Consider the following 26,984-nt stretch of genomic DNA (forward strand, 5'->3'; position numbering starts at 1 on the left):
ACATCCCAATAGTATCAGTGCTATGTAAGGGCTCCTCTGAGCCCATAATACAAAGCGTAAAATCCAAGTCCTCAACTCTTCCTTTCGGAGATTTTCCTTTGGGAAAGAATATTTCCTTCCCATTCTCTAAGATTTTGCTCACAGCGTCATCTTTCAAGGCAATGACCTCTCTTGTGCGCTCACCAGTGGGCCGTCTAACTTGCCTGAAAAATCCATTTTGATAATTCATCCAACCAAGTTCTATTTTTCTTGCTTTTCATGCAGCATTCTTGTTTCCCTTACCAAGATCTTTGTAAGGATGATTTGCAGAACTTGTTGCTTGGCCAGAGCTTGGGAGTTTAATTTTTTTTTGTATGTGTTCAACAAGGATCTTCTTCCTCTTTTCATTGCTCCCAACTTCTTCTGAGGGTGTTTCAGTCCAGTTTTTGGCAAACACGCAGTCTCCAAAGTGATGAAGATATTTTGACAACGTTTCCTCATCCATCAGCCTGGCAACATCTTTGTCCACCTGCCACAGTAGGAACAAAAACAGAAGTTACAAAATAAAACAGCATTGAACAAGCCCAAAACATAATCAGGATGCAGCCTTTGCAGCATTTCTCGTCATCACTACAATGACTGCTAAAGCTGTAACAAGTGTTGTATGTAGCCCAAAGATAACCCATTATTTGAATTCCAAAACGGACAATATGAAAATTTTAACCCAGAGGTAATGAAAGTTGGCTTTTGTGCGTGAATGACATCAGTGAAATTAGAAAGTCTGGAAATTTCTAAAGATGGGCACTGAATTATAGAATACTCAAATTCTGTTTCTTTGGTACAACTCACAGCAATGATTAGCAATCAAGAAATTACAAGCCCACACAGATGCTCTCTTCCAACCTTCATATGGGATTGCTGGGTTTTCAGTATGAAATATAAGACCATGGTTAGCCAATAAGGCAGGAGAAAAGCCAATCTGGTTATAAATACAGGCTGCGAAATGGATGTGCAGAAGCCATTTATTGTTTATATATGTGACCACTAGGGGGAGCAGGATGTGTGGGAAGGCATATAAGGAGCACACAGGTAATGAGCAGCAGGTCTGCCAGAGAGGGGCTGCAGAAAGTCTTTTGACTGTGTTTCTGTTGACGTGTTGGTAAAAGGAAACTGTACTAGTGAGTTTATTTGCTACAACTGTGACCTGGACTATGCCTGTCAAATGTAACTTTAAATGCACCCCAAGATAATAAATGGGTCACCACACCTATAGAGTGAAAGTGTGTGGAGTATTGATTGATTGGATTGCCTGAACAAACATCCCAAATAGTTCTCCCTCTCCACCGTCAGTAGAAACCCCAAAATATATTAGTCTACATTGGAAAAGGACTGTACAATATGTCTGACCTTGCAGGCTTCCTGATGTAGTGCATCGATATCTCCCTGTAGCTTCAACTTCAATAAAAATGTTCATTACAAAAAAAGGAACAACTTCTCATCAGGATTATAGTGACTATTGTGTTTGTTTTTTTCACCCACCTTGTCACGCAACATTTTCTCAAGGTTTGCTTCCGGTATCCCTCTGTTCCTCAAGGCAGCAAGAAATGGATCCTCCATTTTTGTGTATGCAGCTGGATAAAAGAAGTAACTATTAGAGCTGGGAGACTCAGACAATAATAGCAGTTTTGTGGAACCTCAGCAAATTAATAACAAGTTGATGAAATTAAAGCTAGGGTCGATGATCTTGGAAAACTAGCATGTAGCACGAATGTAGCATCTCCCCAAGGCTCCGCCCAGCTCCCACCCCATTGGAGGAGCTCCCGTTGGGAGCGAACGCACTGGAGGTGGAAGTGCGCGCGGAAGCACCACGCGCAGGGAGTTTGTGATCGCCTCCAATGTTATTAACCTTTCTGACTGCCCGCACACAATGCGCATAGGAGCGCAGCACGCCCGCTCCGCTTCCTGCTATTTTTCACGTGAGCCGCAAGCGCCTTGGCAACGTACGCGCACTCTGAACCAGAGCCAGTGCACGCCATTGAAATGTACGCGCAGGGGGCTGGTAGAACGGCGAAGGGATTTGATTGTTTCCTGAAGAGCGGTCCACGTGATACGATTGGTCGGAGTTTTTACATTCCTGTGGCCGCTACAGTGGTCAGATTTTTTCCGCACCTTTTTCCGTCCACATAATGCAGGGTTTCCCCCAGAAAACTTGCTAAGCCTGGTGGTTGGACTGCTGGAGAAGCCCACCATGTTTATGTTAAAAAAAAAAAAAGTTTTGTGTTATTGTAAGCATTTATTAATATTACTTAAATGCAGAGTCTTACAAAAAGGCATAATCTTAAATAAAGTTTTAACAAACACAAAAATACAATTAAAATAAATATCAATTGTTTTCAATTAAGTTAAATCCTAATGAATTTTAAAACAAGGCATTGCTGTTCACATTTAAAGGTAAAATAAATTAACAAAAATAAAAAAGTGCAAACATGATCAAGGTGTAAAAACAGGGCACTCAGAGGCTGAAGAGGTAACTGCTGGACTGTCTGACCTTGTCTACTTTTTGAATGAAAAACAAAAGAAAAATGATTAGATTGCTTACAGTTAATAATATTATGTTCTTTAAGTATTTGTTGTTTCTATGGAGCTCACAGCAGTGCAGCAGTCCAGCAGTACCTCCTTCAGTCCAGCAGAGGGCGCAGTGTTGCTGTTAGATGTATAGTGCAGTGTGAAGCACGTAGAAGAAGAATGTGGATGAATGGAATCCCCCAGACTGATCAAGCGTGTTGTTTGTGGCGGTTCATTAGACAGAAGCACCGCAGTTCCACCGTTTGGACAGTGAATCATTCTGAGGACAGAACACGAACCATTTTGGATTAAATCCGCTAGTTTGATGTTTACCATCGTGGCTCGCAGAAGGCTGCTCTTACGACGTGCTAGCATCCATGCTAACTCGCACCGGCTCTGCCTCATCAACGAGCCGCGGCTCTGATGAAAACACGCCTCACCTCTGACCCCCTGTGTGTTCACGTATCGACCATAAGGTGTCGCCATTGCAACCGTATCACCAGATGCCATTAAAAACTCTAGAGACCGTCTTTGGCGGCTCATAACACATTTCCTTGTTTTCCTAATTTACCCCCTGACTCAGCTTTGGACAATTTTCTTACACCCATTTCTACTATTAAAGGCTCTATTTCATATATCTATAATCAAATAAATCTTTTACGTCCAGAGCCCCTAGGTTTGATAAAATCACTTTGGGAGGAGGACCTGGGGATGGTGTTGTCTGAGGAGGTTTGTGCAGAGATCCTGAATTGAGTACACAAATCTTCTATCTGTGCAAGACACTGTCTAGTTCAATGTAAAGTCATACACCGTACCTACTATACCAAAGCTCGTCTAGCTAAGATTTATGATGGTGTCACTCAAGATTGTGATAGGTGTCAGCAGTCGCCTGCAAATATAATACACATGTTCTGGGATTGTCCATCTCTTCATGATTATTGGACTAAAATTTTTAACACCCTGTCAGAGGTGATTGGGGAAAGTATAAAGCCAAATGCTTTGACTGCTCTGTTTGGGGTCACCTCTGCCTCCCTCCTCAGATCTAAAAGAGATGTACTTGCTTTTGCGACTCTGCTAGCCAGAAGATTGATTGTAATTAATTGGAAATCCACTGCACCACCCTCCTACACCCACTGGATTAGGGATACTCTTAAACTGGAGAAAATCAGACTTTATTTAGCTGGCTGCCCCAGTAAATTTGGGAAATTATGGGGCCCTTTTTTTAAATTTGTAAAGAAGGATCTTCCACTCACCCCTGACTGATATGACTCAAACAGCTTAGAGAGGCAGATGCGCTATTTGTGTGATGAGGTCACATATTGCTATTTTAATTTGGGATGTCTGTCGCTACATTTATGACATTTAACTTTTAACAGACTGATGTGTGTTTTTTTTGTCATTTCTTTGTCATTTGCCTTTCCCCTTTTTTTAAAAAAATTTCATTTAATTTTATTTTCAATAAATTTGTACTAGTTCAATATGTTGTTTATTACGGAGCCCCAGACATGACATAGTAAAAAAAAAAATTAAATTGTGGCCACGAATTACTAATTCGTTCCCACGAATTAATAAATCGTGCGCACGAATTACTAATTCGTTCCCTCGAATTGATAAATCGTGTGCACAAATTACTAATTCGTTCCCTCGAATTAATAAATCGTGCGCACGAATTACTAATTCGTTCCCACGAATTAATAAATCGTGCGCACGAATTACTAATTCGTTCCCTCGTGCGCACGAATTACTAATTCGTTCCCACGAATTAATAAATCGTGCGCACGAATTACTAATTCATTCCCTCGAAATAATTAAATCGTGCGCACGAATTACTAATTCGTTCCCACGAATTAGTTATATCATTCATATACTGAACAGTTCAGTAAAGTTGGCAGCATATTGACAGATACGGACTTTCAGTCTCAATAACTCTTTAACAAAATGTCAGTAGCATACAAAGGGCGCTGCATCCCATCGTTGTGAGGTGGACGATATGCTACAAGTTCAATTTTATTAAAAATATCTGTCTATCAAGCAGCAGAAACAATATTGATTTCAATCAGCACCTGGTAGTGCTGCGGGCTTCAGGGACCGTCTACAACTTACAAGACGCTGCAACAGTGAAGACAAACACCATATCCAATAAATTTGATAGGAGACAAATGAAGGTTGTAGCGATTATGGTGACACTGTAGTAAATCCCAGTGGTGGTATTACGTTTTTTTGTTGTTGTTGTTTTAGTTGTTGGGGTTTTTTTATTTGTTTTTTTTTTTGAGCTAGTTGTCTTCACTGTTGCAGCGTCTTGTAAATTGTAGACGGTCCCTGAAGCCCGCAGCACGACCGGGTGCTGATTGAAATCAATATTGTTTCTGCTGCTTGATAGACATATATTTTTAATAAAAATGAACTTGTAGCATATCGTCCACCTCACAACGATGGGATGCAGCGCCCTTTGTATGCTACTGACATTTTGTTAAAGAGTTATTGAGACTGAAAGTCCGTATCTGTCAATATGCTGCCAACTTTACTGAACTGTTCAGTATATGAATGATATAACTAATTCGTGGGAACGAATTAGTAATTCGTGCGCACGATTTAATTATTTCGAGGGAACGAATTAGTAATTTGTGCGCACGATTTATCAATTCGAGGGAACGAATTAGTAATTCGTGGCCACAATTTAATTTTTTTTTTTACTATGTCATGTCTGGGGCTCCGTAGTTTATCACTGCTTTTATCATTATTATCATTATTATTATTATTATTATTATTATTATTATTATTATTATTATTATTATTTTAATATTTTTTTTCTCCTTTTTATTGTTGTTAAGGATTTTTCTCTTGTAAACCTTTTTGCTAATGTTCATGTAAAATTGTATTTCCCTGCAAAACTCAATAAAAAAACATAAAAAAAAAAAAAAAAGAAAAGGACAAACACACAAAGAAGCACATAACCAGGTTTAACTCACCTCTGTCTGTGGTCTGCAGCAGCGGAGGACGTCGCTGTCTGGCGAGAGAATGTGATTTCCGGTCCGCCAAAATTGTCGTTTTCTCGAGATAACGAGAAAAATAACTCGAGATCTTGAGAAAACCACTGAAATTAACTCGTTGACACGGGAAAACGAAGGAAATAAAAAAGTGTTCAACCATGTCCGTTTAGGGCTTCCATATAAAGGTGAACTGTCCAAATAATAATAACTTTAAATCAATACCTAAATAAAACAATAACTAAATAAACATAACACTCCCACCGTGGTCACTGGACACACACACACACACACACACACACACACACACACACACACACACACACACACACACACATACACACACACACACACACTCTGGGTTTCTGGGAAGTCACGTGTTGGATCAAAGTGAAAGTGGCTGAGGGGAGAGAGTATAAAGGAGTCAGAAGGCTTCTGTGTTCATCAGAAAATAGAGGGAGCTCGACGGTTTGAGTGGAAGTTAACGCCTCTACAAACATCCTGCTTTAACATGAGTGGAACACAAGACGATCCGATGGATGGAAACAACTCAGGTTTGGCTGCTTTTCAACTGTGATGCAAGTTTTCCGTGTTTTCTCTGATTAAACCCTGTGTGTGTGTGTGTGTGTGTGTGTGTGTGTGTGTGTGTGTGTGTGTGTGTGTGTGTGTGTGTGTGTGTGTGTGTGTGTTTTATGTGACACTGACTGACTCCTGTCAGTGTTCTCCTCCAACATGTCCCTCCAGACCGGCTCCTCTCAGTGTTCTGCTGTAACAGTGTGGTGGTCAGGTGTGGTTCAGCTCAGCTGTGGAGGAGAGGTCAGAGGTCATGAAGCAGACCTCAGGGAAGCCGCTGGAGAGAGGGGGGACAGCTGTGAGCTGTGACCAATATTCATTGATGACCTCTTCCCCCTGTCTCCCAGTAGCTGGCCGGGTTTAAAACCGAGCTGCTCCAGGAGGAGTGTGGGGCTACAGAGACTACAGGAGTGCTGCCAGGCTGACGAGCTGCCAGCAGAAGACTAACGAGAGAGTTGGTTCAGAATGGAGTGTTGCCTGGAAAGGCCAGTCGTGATATTGTTTGAGAAAAAGATCACCAATTAAAGGCCAAATCTCTGTGGACTGCATCCATTCTGTGCTGGAGGACGCATAGAGAGACACAGAGTCGTGAGACATACGGCGCTAGAACGTCTGCTGTCTGTGTTCTATTGTCACATGTCTCTCTTCTACACAGGAGGGGGTTCAACTCAGCCTCTGCAGCAGAAGAAACTTGATGCAGCAGAAATAAAGGTACGAGAAGTGATTTCTGAAACGTCCAAACATTGTTAAACAGTTTCACCAGGACGTCTTGATCTGATCCAAGATGTTTGTCTTTCATAAATGCATCAACGTGTCTAAGAAGGGTTTTTAATTCACTCTGATCAAACTGATGGCTCACATCACTGTCTTCACTCTCCTCACAGCTCATCACAAAAGGTTTGTTTGTTTTAATCACTCTTGAAAAGGTTTAGGATAAACAAACTCAGAGACATCTCAGGGATCCACTGGGACTTTCCCTGATAAATCTGTAACTACTGACTCTATCTAGAGTTTGCATCGCAGGCTGCAGGGTTTTTTCTGTCATCTTTGCCTTCCTTACTGAGTATTCATTGACACAAGGGCATTTTCCATGAAACGGGATAAACTGTCTGCCGTTACTTCTCATCCTGGGTTTGCTGCTTCATTCTTTATTGTCACCTGATGTGTTTCACTGCAGAGGGTCCTACAAGAACTGAAGCCTGTGCTACAACCACGATATCTGGAGTGTAAGTAGAAGTTATTCTCCTCACTGATCCTACTCTGTAATTAATCTGAGACAACATGTGTTTAATGACAATGCAAACATGTCTGTTTTTTCGGCAGATGCTGATTGTTGGATGAAGGAAAATGGCGTTGAGCCTAAAGAGCTACTGGAGTTTTTAAAATCCATGCAGAAAGGTTAGCATACATGCTACATAAGCCACACCTGATGTGATCCTCTCTCATTTTAACTGCTGTTTGTTTTTTTGCAGAAACGAAGCTGTCTACATCTTCCTGTCTATCGTCATTGTCTTGGACTCTTTCAAGCTTTTCCACCGTGACTCTCAGTTCTGTGGTCACTGGACAAACGTTCGGAGCTCACCAAGTCATCATCGATCAGCTGAAGATCAAACAACTGAAAGTGACTGAGCTTACCACCAGAAACCAGCACCAGTGTCAGAGCATCATCCTTTTCTGTCCAGTTACATCCACGGCCCAGTCTGCTGTGGAAGCGGCGATGAGGACTCCAGCAGGTGAAGCATCACATGGATTCATGGTGTTCAGGTGCAGTGCTGACTGTCCTCTCTGGTCTAAACTGAACATCGAATGTTTGTCTTTTCTGTCTCATCTTCAGTGGCTGCCACTGACAAGAGGATTTTTCTGGTGCTGCTGCATCACACTCGAGATGTCGACTACTATCCTGGAAGGAGCGGAACAGAGAAGTTCCCCAGGGTTTTGTCTGAGTATCACGTTCTCTTCCATGAGACTCAGAATGGCTTTTTCAAATGTGAACAGAACAGTCAGGCCATCCGTGAATTAAGAGAAGCAATTTGCACACAATTTGATCTCAGTTAGATCAGAGGGCTGCAGCCCAGCCTCTGGAGCCTCCTGTGGCTCCTCAGCCTCTCTGGAGTGGCTCAAATCATCTTATTGGTCTTGTTTTAACAGATGTACTCAAAGACACAAAAGACTTGTCTGACAGCTCAGATGCAGTTTTGCCTGTATGTTGGATCAGTGAAGAGAAATCAAGAAACAACAAAACTGTGACAGAAATACAAAACAGCTGACATGGCTGAAAGCATGGAAAATATCTTCAGAATAGAAAACTGTTAAGCTACTTCAATACTATCAACAAGTAAACTATCTTCCATTATGTATACCACTATAAACTGATTTTAAAAAGGCTGCAGATCTCTGAGTTAAATCGATGCACTCGTAAAAAAAAAAAAAAAAGGAAACTAAGACATTGGCTTGATTTCATCCTGTCATGTCTGAGAGTATCAACATCTGATTGCTGACTGTGTGTGTTTATTTCAGCCTAATAAAAATTAGTGTGAAGAGGTAATCTGTTCTGTTTTGGATTCAGGCAGCAGACCACTATTCCCACATACTCCAACGGTCCCATCCTGGTTTGGTCTGTTGCTGTGGTCTCACTCCTCTGGACGTTACAGCCGATCAACCATAACTGACCACTTTCTCTTCTTTTACAGTCAAACTCACTCTCTCCATCACGTCTCATCTCATTCTGTAACTCTAACATCAACCCAGCTCTCACTTCATGTTAAGTTAAATCCCTCTCATGTGCCAAAGAGAGAGACTATGAACAGGAAATCCTTTCACGGTATAATGTTCAGGTCAGCATTTTTTAAATATTTAATGAATACTTTACATTTCTCGTGATGTTTATTAATTAGTTTTGGTCAGCATCTTGCAATTTCAGGTCTGACAAAACTGAGCCTCTCACTTTACTGAACTATTACAGTGCTCTTATTTACAGTGTCAACAAAGCACGACTAAATGTTCTTAATGCAAAAGGTTTCTCCAGAAAAAGGTGCCCAAACTAGAACACTAACGACCACAAAGAAGCCACACACACTGACACTGGAGATGCAGGGTGGAAAAGCGCAGTTAAAAACTGGTTTAAAAACTAGTGTAGTTTTTAAAAACCGGTTTAAAAACTATTTTACTTATTAACTGTGGGAGGAAACCAGAGAAAGTGGAGAAAACTGTTTTTGCAGGCCATTTAATTCAGAATTTTAAAGTCACAAATCAGAATTTAACTGTTATTTTTCAGTTTACTTTACTTCTTGTCTTTATTTCAGCTGTTTAACTTCCAAATATGTTATTATTTCGAATGTATTATTTAGTTATTTATTTTGATAATTATCATTATTATTTTTCGTAACTCATGAGGAGCAGGAGGACTCTATTTCCCAGAGTTCTTTGCGGCTCGCTCCTTCAGGGTGGTCCTGCGTGAGGTGGGAGCGCACCATCCTCCATCCTCCATCCCTCCGCACCTCCATCCCTGACGGAGCTCAGTCCTGACCACACGGAGGCTGGATTAGACCCGAACCAGAACCAGAACCAGAACCAGAACCGTGACCGGAGTCTTCCCGTGCGCGCGCTCCGTCCGCGGTCTTTGTGTGTGGAGATGGAGGCGCCGGAGGGCGGGGTGTGCGGGGTGTGCGGGGTGAAGGTGATGTGCCGCTTCAGGCCGCTGAACGAGGCGGAGCAGAGCCGAGGAGACAAAAGCGTCCCCAAATTCAACGGAGAGGACACGGTGGTGGTGGCGGTGAGTGTGTGTGTGTGTGTGTGTGTGTGTGTCTGTCTGTGTGTGAGAGAGAGACAGGCAGGATGTGTTTACAGGAAGAAGGTGTTGTTTGGGTGTGATGCTCTCTCTCTCTCTCTCTCTCTCTCTCTCTCTCTCCCTCTCTCTCTCTCTCTCTCTCTCTCTCTCTCTCTCTCTCTCTCTCTCTCTCTCTCTCTCTCTCTCTCTCTCTCTCCCTGGGGTTGTGTTGCTGTTTAGACATGAGAGAAATCAGTGACAGATAAAACCTGAGTCCTGGACTCTGACTCAGGATTAACAGATCCTGGATCTCTCTCTGAAGATGAACTCAGTGTGATTCATCTCAGGCTCGATCCTGAATTTAGCTCCAGGAGAGAAAATAATGTGTAAACAAACCGAATATATGAATAAAATCTGGAAATCACGTGAACAGACTCCATGTTCGCAGTCAGAAGAGACTGTCACGTCTCCTCCTCCATCCGGCCTCTCCTGAGTCCAGCTGAGCCTCATTGAGAATCATCCCCCCTCTGCTCAGGCCTGACCTTTCACCCCGTCCTGTAGCGAGGCAGAGGGTTTGTCTCTGTGGCCTTCACTGCTCCAGGTTATATTCAACACAGAGCGCAGGCTGGTTCACCGATAAAGTGATGCAGTCTGAGGAAATCATCTCCAGTGAAGAGATTCTTGCCATAAAAGGCTTCGTTTAAATGAGCATAAAGGAACATGGTGGAGCAGTCTGAGGCGAACTAACTTTCCTGTACCTTTCTTTTCTTCAGGGGAAGCCGTACGTGTTCGACAGAGTCCTTCCTCCCAACAGTGAACAAATCCAGGTGTACGACACCTGCGCCAAGCAGATCGTCAGAGGTCAGAAGCACTTGATTTAAAAAAATTGACTTTTCTACAAAACCTGGATTGTAGGGAGGAAAGACTGAGACACAGTGCAGGAAATTCACAAGATCACATTTATTTATACAATGAAAAATACAACACAGTCATTTCAAGGTGCTGAAGAGACACTGACTTTAATAGGTAGAACCCTGCAGAACCAGACTCAGCAACAGATGAAGAAAAGAGAACTACCTTTGTAATCTCTGAGAGGAATTCTTCAAACACGGCTGCGCACAAAGAAGAACACAGAATACACACCATAGAGGTTAAAATATAGTTACAGCAGAATACATTGATGTCAGTGAAATTAAATAAATACGGAGCCAAGATGAACAGTGGCTGGTTTCAGCACTGAAGAGTGAATTTAACAAAAAAACAACAAACAAGGAGACGTCTTGTCTCAACACCTCGACTGTCGGAGTAAAAGAGAACAGATGATCATTCCATCTCTTCAGCTTATCATTGCTGAAACATTTGAAAACCACAAATCGTTTTGTTTCCACTTTATGTTGAGTTTGTGTGTCACATGTAATCCCAATAAATAGGTTTATGTTTGTGGTTGTAACGTGAAAAAATGTGGAAAAGTTCAGGAGGCATGTTAGACAGATGAAGCTTTGGTCCTACAGAGAGATGGAAACGAAGATCTGTGTTGTGTTGCAGATGTGCTGGGAGGCTATAATGGAACCATCTTTGCTTATGGGCAAACGTCATCAGGGAAGACCCACACCATGGAGGTAGGAGCGTGTGTGTGTGTGTGTGTGTGTGTGTGTGTGTGTGTGTGTGTGTTTTTGTGTCTCAGACTGATTTCATGCCTATGGTGTGTTTTCAGGGGACCCTCCACGACCCCCGCCTCATGGGGATCATCCCTCGGATCGCCACAGACATCTTCGACCACATCTACTCCATGGACGAGAACCTGGAGTTCCACATTAAGGTGCAGACGCCGCTGATCACATGACATGGCGAGCCACTGATGCGTTCACTGACCTGCTGGTTCTCCATCTGTCCATGTTTCAGTCTGTGCTAACAAGCAGTACAAAATGAAAATGAATACCCAGACTTCTGTTTTTTTCTGTCTGCAGGTGTCTTATTTTGAAATCTATCTGGATAAAATCAGAGACCTGCTGGACGGTGAGAGGAACCGTCCACATGATCCTCTAACAATCTGTCTCTGCAGCCGATTCACCCTGTTCTCCTCAATTTTCTGTTCCAGTGTCGAAGACCAACCTCGCAGTCCACGAGGACAAAAACAGAGTTCCTTTTGTGAAGGTATGAACGCACCGAGATGCTGCTGGGGTTGTGATCCGTCTGAGCAGTGCAAACCTACAGCAGCAGCACTCAGAAAGTCCACTCTAGTCTAAAGAGTCCAGGGAGTCCAGCTTCTCTAAGAAACTGGTCCAGATGTTCCTGAAGCAGCTTTATTCAGTGGAAATCTTTGGAAGTAGAGACGGTTTCATCCTCCCGAACTGAAACTGGGAGCTGGTTCCTCCCAGAAAACCAAGGACCCTCCAGTCACCGGGCGGTCTGAGAACCGAGTTCTGCTGGATCATGTGGGACGAACAGCTCTTTAAGACATGATGGAGTCAGGCTGGTTAGAACTTTGTGGGCGGTTTATGATGCTGAGTCTGTCCTCCATGTTGTTGAATTCCACGCTGCGCTGAACGTCCCGCTGTGTGTTTGCTGTCAGGGCTGCACCGAGCGTTTTGTTTCAAGTCCCGAAGAAGTGATGGACGTCATCGACGAGGGAAAAGCAAACCGGCACGTCGCCGTCACCAGTGAGTATGAACCCCTCAGCAGCAGGAAGTCCACGTTTCCGCTGATCTGGTGTGATCCAGACTGCAGCGGCGGGCGGCCGGTCAGACCTGACTGCTGGTTCTCCTCCTGCAGACATGAACGAGCACAGCTCTCGGAGTCACAGCATCTTCCTGATCAACATCAAGCAGGAGAACGTGGAGACGGAGCTGAAGCTGTCGGGGAAGCTGTACCTGGTGGACCTGGCAGGCAGCGAGAAGGTCACACAACGCCCGCATTCACAGCCCCAAACCTGAACAAGAAACGGCAATTTACAAAACAGAGGTTTAAGACTTCATTTTCGATGCCTTTACAGCGGCCATGTTTATCCATTTCCACACAAAAGGCATAATTTTGACCTGAGAAGGCTTCGGTATAGTGCGGTTAGGACTGTAGAGACTTTCTCATTGCATTTTGATCTGCAAATGAGAAACGTACCTTTAAAATGAACACATCACATGTCAGAAACAAATACAGCATATTTTACACATAAAGAAATATTTCTTCAAGCTTTAAATAACAGCTCTGCAATCAATGAAGAGATCAACTTCATGAAGTCCAGGCTGGTCTGGCCCCCCCTGGGAACATGTGGTCTAAAGCAGGAATTCTTTTTTATGAAGAAATGATCCTAATTAAATGATTCAATTCTAAATAAAGACTTCCACATATAGAAGGAATTACCAACTGAAGGTTCCCTCTTCTGGGATCAGAGTAGAGATCCATCTGGATTCATGAACTTATTTGGTTTTCAACATGTTCTTAGTTATTTTTTAAGTGATGTGATATTATGGGATGGACTGTGTTCCTCCTCCTCACCTTGGTTGATGGGCAGCTTATTAAAGGTAAAGCTGCTGCTGCAGATCGTTCTATGGAGAACCCTGGTGGGTTTTTTTTCGGGATCTTTAAGGGAAGAGAAAGCAACAAATACAGTAGCTGAGTCTTGGGATTGAAGTCATTTTCAGGAGTCAGGACATTAACCTTTGACCCCTCAGAGGTTAGGATAACGACGGCCAGCGTTTTACATCCATCAGTGGATTGAAATTCACTTTAATGGGATCACCTAAATGAGGAGGAAACAGAATGCAGAAACACAGAAGACCCCGACTCGGTTGGAAAAATCCGCTGATTGGATCAAACCAGTGGAGCAAAACTCTTTTAATGGAGAGACTTTGTAAGTTTTTACCCTGAGAATCTGGAAAATGAGTTAATTATGTTTAGCAGTGAAGGGACGGATACCTGAGGATCATCTGCGTACTGCATCAGTTTAATGGATACAACCGTCAAGATCAATTCATCAAAACGTCTCATCTTGACCAAACGGTTCTAAACAAACAGGCCGGAACTCCTGCCTCGTCTAAAATAAGGAGAACTGAGTCCATTTGTTTGAACTGCGTTCTCCGGCTGATAGTTGGACCCATCTAATTAAAGTCCTGTCAAAAACAAAAATGTCCAATAATTCAAACGTTTGTCCTCATTCGACCCGATCGAAAGCCTTTTCAGCATCGAGGGAAACAGCTGCAGTTTTAGACTCCCGATCAGATATTAGTGGAATCAGAGCTTGAGATAAAGTCGGTGGTAATTCCAGTTTGTCAGTAGAGAAGTGAACTCAGTCACAAAGCATTTAAAGAATCCTGCTGTGTTCCCATCAGCGCCCTGGGCTGATGACAATAACTCTGACAATGTGCTCCAGAGTTAATCTAGATCATTACCTCTTGTCTCTCTGACTTAAGAAGGTTTTCAAACAATCCTTCCAGATTCTCCTCATCCTCTGCTGTCTGATGGATACACCTCCCTGTAGAGATCTGTGAAGGTATTTAGTTAGGAGGCTTGAGGCTGGGATCGCAAGAATCAGTCAAGCTGTTCCCTGTCACCCAAAACCTCCCACACCACACCAGCAGAGGGCGCTGCAGCAAGATTTAAAGATATATAAGAAGTCAGTTTCATTGATTAGAGAGGAGTTGAATCTCCATCTTGTCATCCAGATCCTCTCAGTAATGTTTAAAGGCTCCTGTGCTGCTGGAGAATGATCTGAGTCTAAAACACTCCCTGCTGAGCCTGAAAGGACAGAAATCTGTGTGAGAAAAAGTTTTATGGAGAGCAGAGAGGAAGGTATAGTCTCTGTTCATTGGATTCATGGCTCTATCCACACAGCAGTTAACCCTCAATCCTCACACACTCTTCACTGCCAGTGCAGCTTTCTTACTCCTATAATTCAGCCCAAACTTGAATCAATCACTAAGTTAAAACCCCCTCCAGTCAGGACACCATCGTTTCTCAGTTATTTAATTTTAGCCTCCAGTTCTCCAAAGAAATCTGGATCATCCACACGATCCTTCTGACTTTTTGGGTTTTCAGCAGGAGGTGCCAGAAAAGTTCCCACAGGGATAACTAGCTTGTGGCGGTCAAGCGTTCATAGCGACGTCGCTTTTTGATCCTTCGATGTTCACCCACTAATAGGGAACGTGAGCTGGGATTAGACCGTCGTGAGACAGGTTAGTTTTACCCTACTGATGATGTGTCGTTGCAATAGTAATCCCGCTCAGAACGTGTTGATGAATTTTACATCGCTCACCCACCACAGGCCGATCAGCCAGTGTCTGCTCCTTCACCTCACTGCCTTTCCTCAGTATCGCTGCTCTGATGACTGAATGTTGGACCAGTAGAGTCTCCTTCCGTCCTCCAGTGTGTTGAGAGGTGTCCTCTCTCACCGCTCCCGTCGTGTTCTGTCTCTGACGTCCAGGTGAGTAAAACCGGAGCAGAGGGCGCCGTGCTGGACGAGGCCAAGAACATCAACAAGTCTCTTTCTGCTCTGGGGAACGTCATCGCAGCTCTGAGTGAAGGAACGGTGAGAACGCTGGAATTCATGTGTTCACAGTCAGATTCAGACTCACTTTGATGATATTTAGCCATCAGCTGGGACACAACAGTTTTGGTGTGTTTCAAGGTAATAATTCCAAAATAAAATAAAGGTGAGATTAGATTAAAAAAGATTAAAGTATAACAGAATATGAATTGAAAACAAACTTGAAACTGTGTCAGGTTTTCACCCAGCAGACAATGAAACAGTCCAGAGTGTGTTGATGAATAAACAAGACTAAATGGAGTTTAACTTGTGTGTTTGCAGAAAACTCACGTCCCGTATCGAGACAGTAAGATGACCCGGATCCTGCAGGACTCTCTGGGGGGAAACTGCCGGACCACCATCATCATCTGCTGCTCGCCGTCTGTGTACAACGAGGCTGAAACCAAGTCCACGCTCATGTTTGGACAGAGGTACAGCACCGAGGACGCTCGTCACATCGCCAGTGTTTCGTTACGTCTGATGGACGTTTGTTCTGTTTCAGAGCTAAAACCATTAAAAACACGGTGTCTGTGAACCTGGAGCTGACCGCCGAGGAGTGGAAGAAGAAGTACGAGAAGGAGAAAGAGAAGAATCGCAGCCTGAGCGTGATGATCCAGAAGCTGGAGAACGAGCTGAAGCGCTGGAGGAAAGGTGAGGAGGATCGACGTGTCTTCCAGGTTCCGTCCCGTCCGTTGAAGATCTGCTGAAAGCTGAAAGCGGGCGTCTGGCGTCTGGAGATGACCTCTACGATATGTTTGCAGGCGAGTCTGTTCCTGTGGAGGAGCAGCTGAGCAGCAGGAGCAAGAAGAGCAGCAGCGACACGCCGGCGGTGGCGGACAGCTTGGCCCCGCCCCCCGCCCCTCTCTCTGACGAGGAGAAGACGCAGTACGAGACGCTGATCTCCGACCTGTATCAGCAGCTGGACGACAAGGTGAGTCCGTCCCGCCGGGAGGCGAGAGGCTCGCCGGCCGGACGCGTGACGACCTGTGGAAATGTTTCAGGACGACGAGATCAACCAGCACAGTCAGTCCTGCGAGAAGCTCAAGCAGCAGCTGTCGGACCAGGACGAGGTCAGTCTCACCCGCTCTCACGTCAGGGTTCAGGGGTCAGGGGTCAGGGGTCAGGGCTGCTCAGTAACACCCATTTCTGTCCCCAGCTGCTCCTGTCGAGTCGCCAGGACTACGAGCGGCTGCAGGACGAGCTGTCCCGCCTCCAGAAGGACAGCGACTTGGCTAAAGACGAGGTGAAGGAGGTCCTGCAGGCGCTGGAGGAGCTGGCCGTCAACTACGACCACAAGAGCCAGGAGGTGGAGAACCAGAACCGCCGCAACCTGCAGCTGAACGAGGAGCTGGCAAACAAAACGGTGAGACGGGGGACCGGGAACGCCGAGGAGGGGGAGAGGCGTGAGACACGAGCCTCCTCCATGCCGCCTGGTGTGTCTGCAGGGGAGTCTGGAGGCGGTGGAGCGGGAGCTCAGCACTCTGCAGGAGATCAGCACCCACCACAAGAGGAGGTCTTCAGAGATCCTCAGCCAGCTCCTCAGGGACCTGGGTGACATTGGAAACCTGCTGGGGACCACCGACCTCCGGACGGTGAGGCCTCTGACGTCCGTCTCTCTGTCTGTCTTGATATCCTGAAAAACATTTCATTCCCAGTTTGTTCCCAGTGTGTGTGACTCTCCTCTGCTCCCCAGACGACCGAGGTCGGCGGGCTGATGGAGGAGGAGTTCACCACGGCTCGTCTCTACATCAGCAAGATGAAGTCAGAAGTCAAGTCTCTGGTGAGCCGCAGCAAGCAGCTGGACATCAGCCTGATGGAGAACAGCTCCCGGGCCGAGGCCACGGAGAAGGAGCTGGGCTCCTGCCAGCTGCTGGTCACTCAGGTACGACTCAAACGCCACAGAAGCCGGGATGCTGTGTGAAATGTGAGCCAGGTTCAGTCAGATTGTTGGAATCGAAGGGAAACAATCAGCTGGATTTCATTGGACCACCACTGTCAGGACCTTCCCTGCTCCTTCCTCTCCTCCCTGTCCTCTCCGGGTGTCTCCTATCCTCACCTGCTGTCCGTGTCTCCCCAATTTGTGGTTGGATAGTTAAAGAGGACGACCTGTGTGAAGGAAGGCCTATTAATACTCCAGAATGAACAAAGTCTGCTTCCTGACATCAGCCAGCAGCAGAAACATATTTCATTTCAGTCAGCCCCTCACTCAGAGGCCACGCCCCTCACTCAGAGGCCACGCCTCTCATTCAGAGGCCACGCCCCCTCGTGCTTGGAGGAGAAAGTTGGTGGGAGAAGAGGAGGAAGGAGAGTTGCGGCTGCTGTAGTGTGAAATTTCACAACAAAAATATCCAGGAGGATGATTTTAGTTTGATTCAGCTTCACCAAGGAACTGCCGCGTCTCATCCATATGATACATTTTTCTTTTCTGCTGGCTAAAAAGCTGTTTTCAGTCTTCTCTTTTGCCTGTTCAAAAATGTTCAAACCCCATCTTGTGCCAAAAGTGATGCAACAGTGCCATCTAGTGGTGAAAATATCTGGTACAGATATAATAAAAATACTGTGCTATAAAGTAGCCTTCAAACATTAACATGACATTTGTATCTGTGTAATAATTTTCTGCGTCCAGTTATTTAACACTTAAGCATAAACCATATACTTAAACCAATTTAGAGCTAAATTTAGAACTAAATATTCAACAAGAGTTGAAGAGGCGATGGACGGATCCATGTTGGTTTTCTGAGTCGCCCTCTTGTGAAATTGAACATGAAGAGTCTGACCAGTCAGATGAGCCACACAGCAGAAGGTGAGCTCCTCCTGGGTGAAGGTTTCGTGTTGCTGCTGGGTAAGCGGTTTGATTCCCTCCCTGGAGCTGTGAGACCCTGATTGAGAAGCTGAAGGCCTTCAGCGACGCGTCTCACTGCGCTCAGCGGCGTCCAGATCCTCATTCTGACGCTGTCGGTTGCAGCTCCAAGCCAAGCTGGGCTCTCTGACTGAAGACCTGCAGCGGGTGGAGCAGAAGAAGAGGCAGCTGGAGGAGAGTCAGGATGCTCTCATGGAGGAGATCGCCAAGCTGCACGCTCAAGGTTGGAAAACACCGTCTGACGGTCTGCTGCTGACGCCTGTTTAGAGAATGACTGGAATTCTGTCAGTACCTGGAATTAGCAGAGGCTTCAAACAGAAGGAGTCGACTGCAGAACTGCTTCCTTCCATGTTTATCTGTGTGTGTGTGTGTGTGTGTGTGTGTGTGTGTGTGTGTGTGTGTGTGTGTGTGTGTGTGTGTGTGTGTGTGTTTCCAGGACAAATGCACGAGGTTACAGTGATGGACAAAGAGAAAGAGCATATGAGCAGGCTGAAGGATGCTGTGGAGATGAAGGTAAACGTCCGAAACAGAAAATGTTCCCATGAAAGATGAGTAATCTCAATCCTCTAAAACCATCAGCAGGTGGGATATGAACATGTGGCAGAGAAACCCTCTGAGTTAGCAGCAACACACTGCAAAACACATTCCAAAAAGTAAAGTTAAGAACAACGGCAACGCTCCGGACAAGACCAGGCAAAAATACCACAAAGCAACAATCAACACAATGTGTTAACAACACAATACAATTCAATACAACACTTTAACACTGACAAACACTTTAAAGCTGCGCTTCACCTAAAAATCCTATAAATAATGATAACAAATCTCAAAAACAACACATGTGAACTATCCAAAAGAGAGGTTCAAAACAAAGTTACTGAAGAAAAACAAACCTACAGAACAATTCTGATGAAAACACTCAAAGATGTTAAGATGCTGAAATCACTGAAACTACTGAACATCTAATGCTGAAAAATGATTTGAACAACACACAACTATCCGCCCATTGATCCGTTGATCCTTCATCCTCCCATCAGCCATCCATCCAGCCATCCATCATTGATCCACCCATCCATCTGTCATCCATCCATCCATCTATATGCCACTGATCATCATTGATTCACTAATTCCATACTACATCTTCTATCCATCCATCCCTCCCTCCTGCCAGACCAGACCAGAGGTGTAGTCTCCTCAGAGTCCTGGACTGACCTCCGGTCCTCCTCCCAGTCGGACCTGCCTGGTGAAATCAGAGGAGACCAGGATCCATCCTGATCAGCAGACTCTCCTCACCTGGCTCGTCTCTGGGTGGAGAAGGAGCAGCTCCACCTTGAGTCTCTCTGATGGACGAACTCCTCACTCTGTCACTAAGACTGAGGACCTCCACCCTGCAGAGGAAACTCATTTCACCTGCATGTTTCCTCCATCTGACTGTTTCAGTCATGATCAGGAAGCAGGAACAGAGACAGAAAGACTCAAACAAAAAGTTGCGGAAAATAAGAGATTACTGATGGTGAAAAGTTGGCTCTAAGTGTCTGAAAGTGTGTGTGTGTGTGTGTGTGTGTCCGACAGAGAACACTGGAGGAGCAGATGGAGAACCACCGAGAAGTTCATCAGAAGCAGCTGAGTCGGCTGAGAGACGAGATCGATCAGACTCACAGAGAGGTGGAGCAGCTGAAGGAGTGAGTCGCCGCTTCACGTCTGCCTGCCGACTGACGGCTGAGTTCAGACCCTCAGGACTGACCGAGTCTCACCTCTTCACCCTCCCAGCTTGAGTCAGGCTCTGCAGCTGGAGAACAGGAAGCTGCAGGCGGACATGGACAGACTGAGAGGCGAGAACCACGTCAAAGACCAGAAGCTGCAGCGGCTGCAGTGAGTTTGTTTTCTCCGCACGCTGGAGGTCCGCTGCTCGTCTCCAGCTCCTCACGGCTTTGATTCGTCCCGTCCAGGTCTCTGAATGAGAAGAGGGAGCAGGCCAAGGAGGACCTGAAGGGTCTGGAGGACACGGTGGTAAGGCCTCTGCAGCCTCAACCAGTCAGCTCTCTGTTTAGTGTGTCTAAGCAGCACAACAGCTGAGCGTCTCTGTTTCACCAAACAGGCCAAAGAGCTGCAGACGCTCACCCACCTCCGCAAACTCTTCATCCAGGACATGGGCACCCGGGTGAACAATGTACGGAAACGACATTTTCTCGGGTTGCTGTTTTTAGGATTTGCGATCGGATCTCAGAATCTTTTTTCGTGACTCTCCTGTGAGAACAGCTGGAACTGAAGCATGTTTCTGCTCCTCCAGGTCTCAGAGAACTCGGACGAGGCCGGCGGCAGCCTGGCTCAGAGGCAGAGGATCATCTTCCTGGAGAACAATCTGGAGCAGCTCAGCAGGGTGCACAAGCAGGTCAGTGAACGCACCACTCTGGCAGTGTAAACTGTTCGGGTCAGAGATGAGCCGATGATGGCATGAGAAGAAGACGAGAATGAGAAAACATGATCGGAGTCATTCAGGAGCTCACAATCGATCCGTGTGTGAGTCGCGGTGGTTTTACTGGCGAGATGTTTGGATCAGATGACAGAGAGAGAGATCAGGATGGAAAATCAACTCGGCAGACTGGTGAGGGGAGGCGCGGCTCACAGCGTGTTTCTGGCTCAACAGACACGTATAGGGGTGGAAACACACACACACACACACACACACACACACACACACACACACACACACACACACACACACACAAAACACTTCGACAGCATCCATGTATAACTGAAAACATCTGTGTATATCTGTAAGTAAATCATTATTTTGCCACTTAAATCCCTTTCTGAGTGTTTTTTGTTGTTGTTGTTGTTTTATAAAAGGAAACTTCTGCTGAGATGTTTGAGGTTTAGATTATTCCCATCAGAGTCACGGTTTGACTTGAAATGTGTTTTTTCAGGAAAAGCCTTTTTTCTCCATACTTTGGCCAGACAGAGGTGTTTTTGGTGAAACCTCCCTACTGATGATTCTAATCTTTCTATTGATAATTACTAAAGAACAGTAAAAGGCAGAAACAAACCGTTTATGCTGATGAAAGAAGAGAGTCTAGTTTCAGTGTTCAGATCGTCCGCGCACTCGGTATTCTGTGGGTATTGAAATCTCGGTCAAAATGGCAGTTAATTACTGAGAATAATTGGCAAACGTAAAATTTTTAGTTATAGAAAATTGTTATAGTAAAATGTCATTTACTGATTAATAATTGCAGATCGCGAGCAGTGGATTACTGGAGTAATAGATTACTTATATAAGACACCAAAATAATTTATGCAAAGTTCAAATTATTAGGAATAAATAGTCATTTATCTACAAACAGTTATATTGTAAGCTGTATGTTGGAAGAGTAAAAGACAACCAAAGACATCAGATCACTACAGTTATTTATGAAGAGCTTAACTTATTGCCATGGCAACAGCTGATGCAGAGCGAGAGCTTGGTGGATCTTCATTTCTGCTCGTCACCGTCTGCTGCTTCCTGTTTCCTTGCTTTGATCTCTCAGCCCTTCCGGGCAAAACCTCTTATCCTTTTTCTCTTCGCTATTCAATGTGTCGTTTAAAAATAAGAAATTCATCAATCAGGATCTTTGAAGCCTTTTCTAAATGTTCCTGAACATTTTCTTCCCGGCAGCTGGTCCGAGACAACGCGGACCTTCGCTGCGAGCTGCCGAAGCTGGAGAAGCGTCTGCGGGCGACGGCGGAGCGGGTGAAAGCTCTGGAGACGGCCCTGAGGAACGCCAAGGAGTCGGCGGTGAGGGACCGCAAGCGCTACCAGCAGGAGGTGGACCGCATCAAGGAGGCCGTCCGCTGCAAGAACGTGTCCCGCAGAGGACAGTCGGCCCAGATCGGTGAGCGCCGCCGCCGCCGCCGCTGATCCAGCCTCTGCAGCGTCTGGAACTCTTCTGACCTCTGCCTGTGTCCTCACAGCCAAGCCAATCAGAGCGGGGCATCAGCACCACCACCAGGCCGCCGCCTCCTCCGCCCTCAGACAGGCCGTCAGAGGCGGCGCCGCGTCCAGGCCTCGCCATCACTCCCCTCAGCATCCGGGGGCGCAGCAGCCCCCCCAGCAACAGCCGCAGCAACAACCGCAGCAACAGCACAAGTAGACGCCAGGTGGGCGACACTCGCTGCTGCAGACACACAACGCAACACACACAGAGTGGAACAGAAACACGAAAACAACCAGAATACAACAGAAGAACAGGACAACAACACAGCGATAACACTACAACACAGATCAACACCAGCCACACTAACATCAGTCCCAGAAATCAACCATCAGCCAGACGTCGCTGTATCATCAGTCACTCTAACCCACGGTTCTAAACTGGGTCCTCGAGGGAACCATCCTGCCTGTTTCAGCTCCCTCCAGTTGAGCCACATCTGATTATAATGAGGAATTCTTTATTTGGCTTTTTTTGACAAGCTTGACGATGATATGATCATCAGACTGAGCTGCACTAAAGCAGGAGACATTTAAAACAAGCAGGACACCAGACCTGGAGGACCAGAGCTGGACTCCCATGGAGCATCAGCTCAAACTAACATGAGCCAGATGAAGTTTAATCACATTGCACTTTACTAAGAGACCTCACTAAGACTAATGTAGAGAAAACTGAGTCCTTCATTCTCCTTGAGACTTACGCCTCGACTTACTCCTTGACTCCTTAAGCAAGGCGGGCCTGACTCCTCCGGGGTCTGCAGCTGGCTCCTCCTCCAGGTCTGGTTAGGACCTTGGTATTTGCTTCTGCCTGCTGTTGGCCTGGCGGCTCCTGTCAGGGTTTGGGGCCCCATGTTCCTTCTCCGCCATCTGTGTTCTCCTCCTGGTTGGAGGCGATCTTCTCTGGGTTCTTCCCCTGGTGTCTCCTGGACCACAGGCGTGGTTCTCTGGGCTGGTGAACTGGTCCAGACCAGCAGGGTGCTGGGAGCATGGGCGGCACGCTCTGGGCCTCTTGCCTGGTTTCCTGTTGGTGTCACATCAAGATCTAATCTCTCTCTCACACTCACACACACACACAGACACACACAGACACACACACACACACACACACACACACACACACACACGCACACGCACACGCACACACACACACGCACACACACACACACACACACACACACACACAGTGAGCTCTTTGGCGTCTCCTCCATCGGCCATGTTTGGAGGCAGAGAATTTCTGACTTCGACCACAAGAACAGCGTCTGCACTGTGCAGCATGGAGGAGGTAGCATCATGCTCTGGAGCTGTTTCTTTGATTAGAGGACTGGAAGACTTCACCACTTTGAGGAGCCATGAATGGGGCTGTGCACCGGATGAGACCCTCCTCCCTTCAGAGCTCTGATGGTTCCTCGTGGACGGGTTTCCAGGCCTTGACATGTTTTGTCGACGCCTGAATTTAAAGATGTCTTTATCTCTCCTTCAGGGAACACGAAATATTTTCTTAGCATCTTTGTCAAAATCTGGCGCTGATGTTTCTTGGTCCTGTGCTCGAAACTTAATATTCCTGTGGAAAAGATTTGGAACAGTCTGAAATCCAACAAGCCACGATCAATATGGCTGATTAGGAGGAGATTGATCACTTCTCTCTCCTTCTCCAGTACGAATGAAAGGATTTAAATCTCAAATTTAGAACTCATGTATTCTGTTGAATGCTCAGAATAAATGAAGCATAACAATACAGTCTATGCTAACTTTATTGTCGATAAACTGACTCATCCTGTGTTGCATTCACAGGTTGTGACTCCCCTGGGTCATGTGGATGTCTGAACTGGACCGATCTCACCACTCTGCCTTTCCTACAAGTACAACATTCCACCTGAGCAGCCGACAGTGCTTTCATGTCCAACAGTGTCTTTAGCTTGGCTCTTTTTTTAAATTATTTATTTAATTTAAAGTGTAATTAATTAATTTATTGACATTTTTGTGATCACAGATTGTTTCTGCCTTCTGGACCAATGAACCGGTCTCAGTTCTACCTGATTCGGCCCTTAAATCCAGACTCGCCTCACGGCACAGTCACAGGTTCAGATCTCTGAATACGGACACACTGATTCGTCTGGCTGCATTTCACTGACACTGATCAACAGTTGTTGTGTTTACATCTCTGTGTGTTTTCCTGTGGCTTTGCTCTGAGACGTTGGTTTTCTATGGATGGACGGATCAGTGGCTGGCAGGGTGGAGCAGATCATGCTGATGGTGTAAACGGGTGGAGAAGCGAGCCTTGCAGATGAATGTGAGGGTGGAGCAGGTCTTCTGTTTTCGTTGCCTTGCTGAAGCATTTTAAACTCGGACGTCGACTCGAAGACGTCAGAACGCTGAAATGTGATCATGAATGAATGAAAGCTCGTTCTGTTCGAAGTGACGTTCAAAGTGACCGTGTTTACTATTCCCAGAAAAACGCCAGCCCTCATCGACACGTAGGGATTCTGTGTATTTATTCGGACTAAATGTATTTGAATTAAACTCAACATGTGTGATGGTTCAAGTCCCGTGCAGTTCAGTTTGGAGCAGCCGCACAATCCAGAAGGTCCTGAACATACAGACCGGCCGTTACTGATGTGACACTTCAAATAAGTTCATTTATCTATTAATTACTTAGTTTTTTCATATGTTTCAGGCAAGCAGGCTTTTAAACAGACCTCAGCATGTTTCCACAGAGTTCCTCAGTCACAGTTTGGGTTTGACATGTAATCCACTAAAGTAAAGTAAAAACACTTGGATTATTGACACGAGAAATAGTTTACAAGGACAAAGAAACAACAGAAGGACAAACTGAAGAGAGTCTGTATGGAAGAACAAAGAAAGAACGAGTTAGTACACAAAATATCAAAATCTAAATGGAATGTATGCAAGATCATGGACAGAAAGCAACAATACACAACAAAATAGCAGGTTTTAGATCCAGCAGCATCACAACATAAGAAACAAAGTCCAAAAGCTCTCCAATAAAACATCGTCGTACTCCCAGAGGTTAAAGACAGAACCACAGACATTACAGATGTGAACATGTATGAAAAACAAATGGGAGAAATGCTGAAGGACGTGTGACGAAAGAGAAAACTTATTATAAGAAAAACAAACTAAATCCATAACAAATGAATGTAGAACTAGCTGATACCAACAGCCAACATGACATTCTTGACAGAATACATCAACCTGGAACGTCATTACAGTCAGTCACAGGCGATTTATCAAAAGCACTGGAGATCAGATCACAGCAGATCAATACTGGAGCAAGAGCTGACAAAACATTAAAATCACAAAAGTTCATGTCATTTTTCACCAAAGCACCTGTTGAAACAACTGAAAACAGAGGGTTGGTTCAAAGAAGACAAATCACTCAAAAACAAACAAGCTTAATGGAGCAAGACTTCATTCACCTAAACCTCCACTTACACCCAGTTCAATAACAGAGCATGCAGAGAGGAGTACATGGAAAACGTCTGAGGGACGCTCCATTGACCTGAACAGCTAAGCTCTGTAGACACACTGCTAACATGAAATTCACCCAAGAGGAGGGAACAAACAGTACAATTACATTTCTGGACATCAACTTGTAACACAGCAATTGATAAACCAAAAAAAGTACACAGGAGACCAACACATACTGTATTAGCAGTATTTCTGCTATTGCATACCAGTGTTTACTATAGACATCTGAAGGGCACACAGGAAAAAAGGAAGGGAAAACACCTTTACAATGCACCACCGAACTGCCAATATCCACTATAGGCATTTAAAAAAAGGAGCACAAGGTGCAAAAAAAAAACGCCGTCAGAACATTTCAAGATATGTTTATAAGCCTGCTGACCTGATAAAGGAATCAAACCACGTCAGTAATGTGTTACTATTAAGAATAAGGAAACCTGAGGAGCTGTGCTGGTCCTGTGATTGTTCAGACTGACTGTCGTCATGTGTACAGAGTAAAAGATGTTTACACCCATCAGCTGTTTCCTGGAGTGTTGAGATGTTCACCGAAGCTTTAAGCAGACTGGGAATGTGTTGAGATGATTTCATTTTGCTGTTAGCTGTGATGTGAGGGACGTGAAAGCGTCCTCTCAGAGTACTTTTAGATGTTTTCCACCAAAAAAAAAATGAGAATCTCTTATTTACCAAACATTGTATTTGTGATTTTTAACCAAAGTTTGTGAATAAAGAGAAAACCTCTGACATCGGCTTCGTCTTCTGTGTTCATTAAAACATATTTAAGACAAAATGAAAAAGCTTTTTCTCTCTATTTGGAAATATCGTCTGTGAGATCTGAAACGTACAGTAATGTTTAAACTGCTGATAATCAAACGGTGAATCAATTTCTCTGCTCAGATTTCTGTAAATCTGATTCTGCTGGAATCAGAACCCTGAGTCTCACCGGTTGTGTTAGAATTCTGTTCAGAGGTACACTATGCAGTTTCGTTGTGTATTTGTTGTTGTAGGAAGTTCTTTGCCAGTTAAATTAATCAAATTCTAAACAACTGAACTGAGTGCTGCACTTTGAAATACATTGCCTTGACCAAATACCACACACTGATATGTTGGTACAATTCTATTCTGTACCATATTATGGACTTTGTCATTGTTTTCATTGTTGTCGGTAGAGATAAACTGCCTGTTAATCAGATGACTGCAATTTTAAAAACTGAGAATAATGACCTGTAAAGTTGTGTTGGTACATTAAGTACACTTTAGTGATGTTACCTGTCAGTTTGATTGCATTT

The 26,984-nt window shown here is 45.0% G+C and overlaps 1 protein-coding gene and 2 long non-coding RNA genes across 3 annotated transcripts; 1 reads left to right on the forward strand and 2 right to left on the reverse strand.

Moving 5' to 3' along the window:
• On the reverse strand, positions 1-5,941 carry LOC115403066 (uncharacterized). Its single transcript, XR_003933180.1, has 3 exons — positions 5,514-5,941; positions 1,519-1,610; positions 1-508 (listed from the first exon to the last, which is right to left on the reverse strand). It is a non-coding gene; the product is annotated as an uncharacterized LOC115403066 (long non-coding RNA).
• Positions 5,942-26,445, forward strand: LOC115403065 (kinesin heavy chain-like). Its single transcript, XM_030111853.1, has 31 exons — positions 5,942-6,085; positions 6,760-6,815; positions 7,282-7,330; positions 7,428-7,502; positions 7,577-7,837; positions 7,939-9,876; positions 10,644-10,731; positions 11,416-11,489; positions 11,585-11,689; positions 11,838-11,886; positions 11,969-12,024; positions 12,443-12,530; positions 12,643-12,767; positions 15,287-15,391; positions 15,671-15,819; positions 15,891-16,039; positions 16,150-16,319; positions 16,390-16,458; positions 16,545-16,751; positions 16,834-16,980; positions 17,082-17,270; positions 18,354-18,471; positions 18,685-18,761; positions 19,821-19,930; positions 20,019-20,120; positions 20,198-20,258; positions 20,347-20,418; positions 20,539-20,640; positions 21,901-22,117; positions 22,197-22,382; positions 24,004-26,445. Exons 6-30 carry the CDS (start codon positions 9,736-9,738, stop codon positions 22,373-22,375), a joined length of 2,949 nt encoding a protein of 982 aa, XP_029967713.1. The 5' UTR covers positions 5,942-6,085; positions 6,760-6,815; positions 7,282-7,330; positions 7,428-7,502; positions 7,577-7,837; positions 7,939-9,735; the 3' UTR covers positions 22,376-22,382; positions 24,004-26,445.
• On the reverse strand, positions 12,639-13,063 carry LOC115403067 (uncharacterized). The gene is made up of 2 exons (XR_003933181.1): positions 12,906-13,063; positions 12,639-12,799 (listed from the first exon to the last, which is right to left on the reverse strand). It is a non-coding gene; the product is annotated as an uncharacterized LOC115403067 (long non-coding RNA).
• Positions 26,446-26,984: the final 539 nt, after the last annotated feature.

This window comes from Salarias fasciatus, chromosome 16 (genome assembly GCF_902148845.1).
Source record: "Salarias fasciatus chromosome 16, fSalaFa1.1, whole genome shotgun sequence".
Classification (NCBI taxonomy): Eukaryota; Metazoa; Chordata; class Actinopteri; order Blenniiformes; family Blenniidae; genus Salarias; species Salarias fasciatus.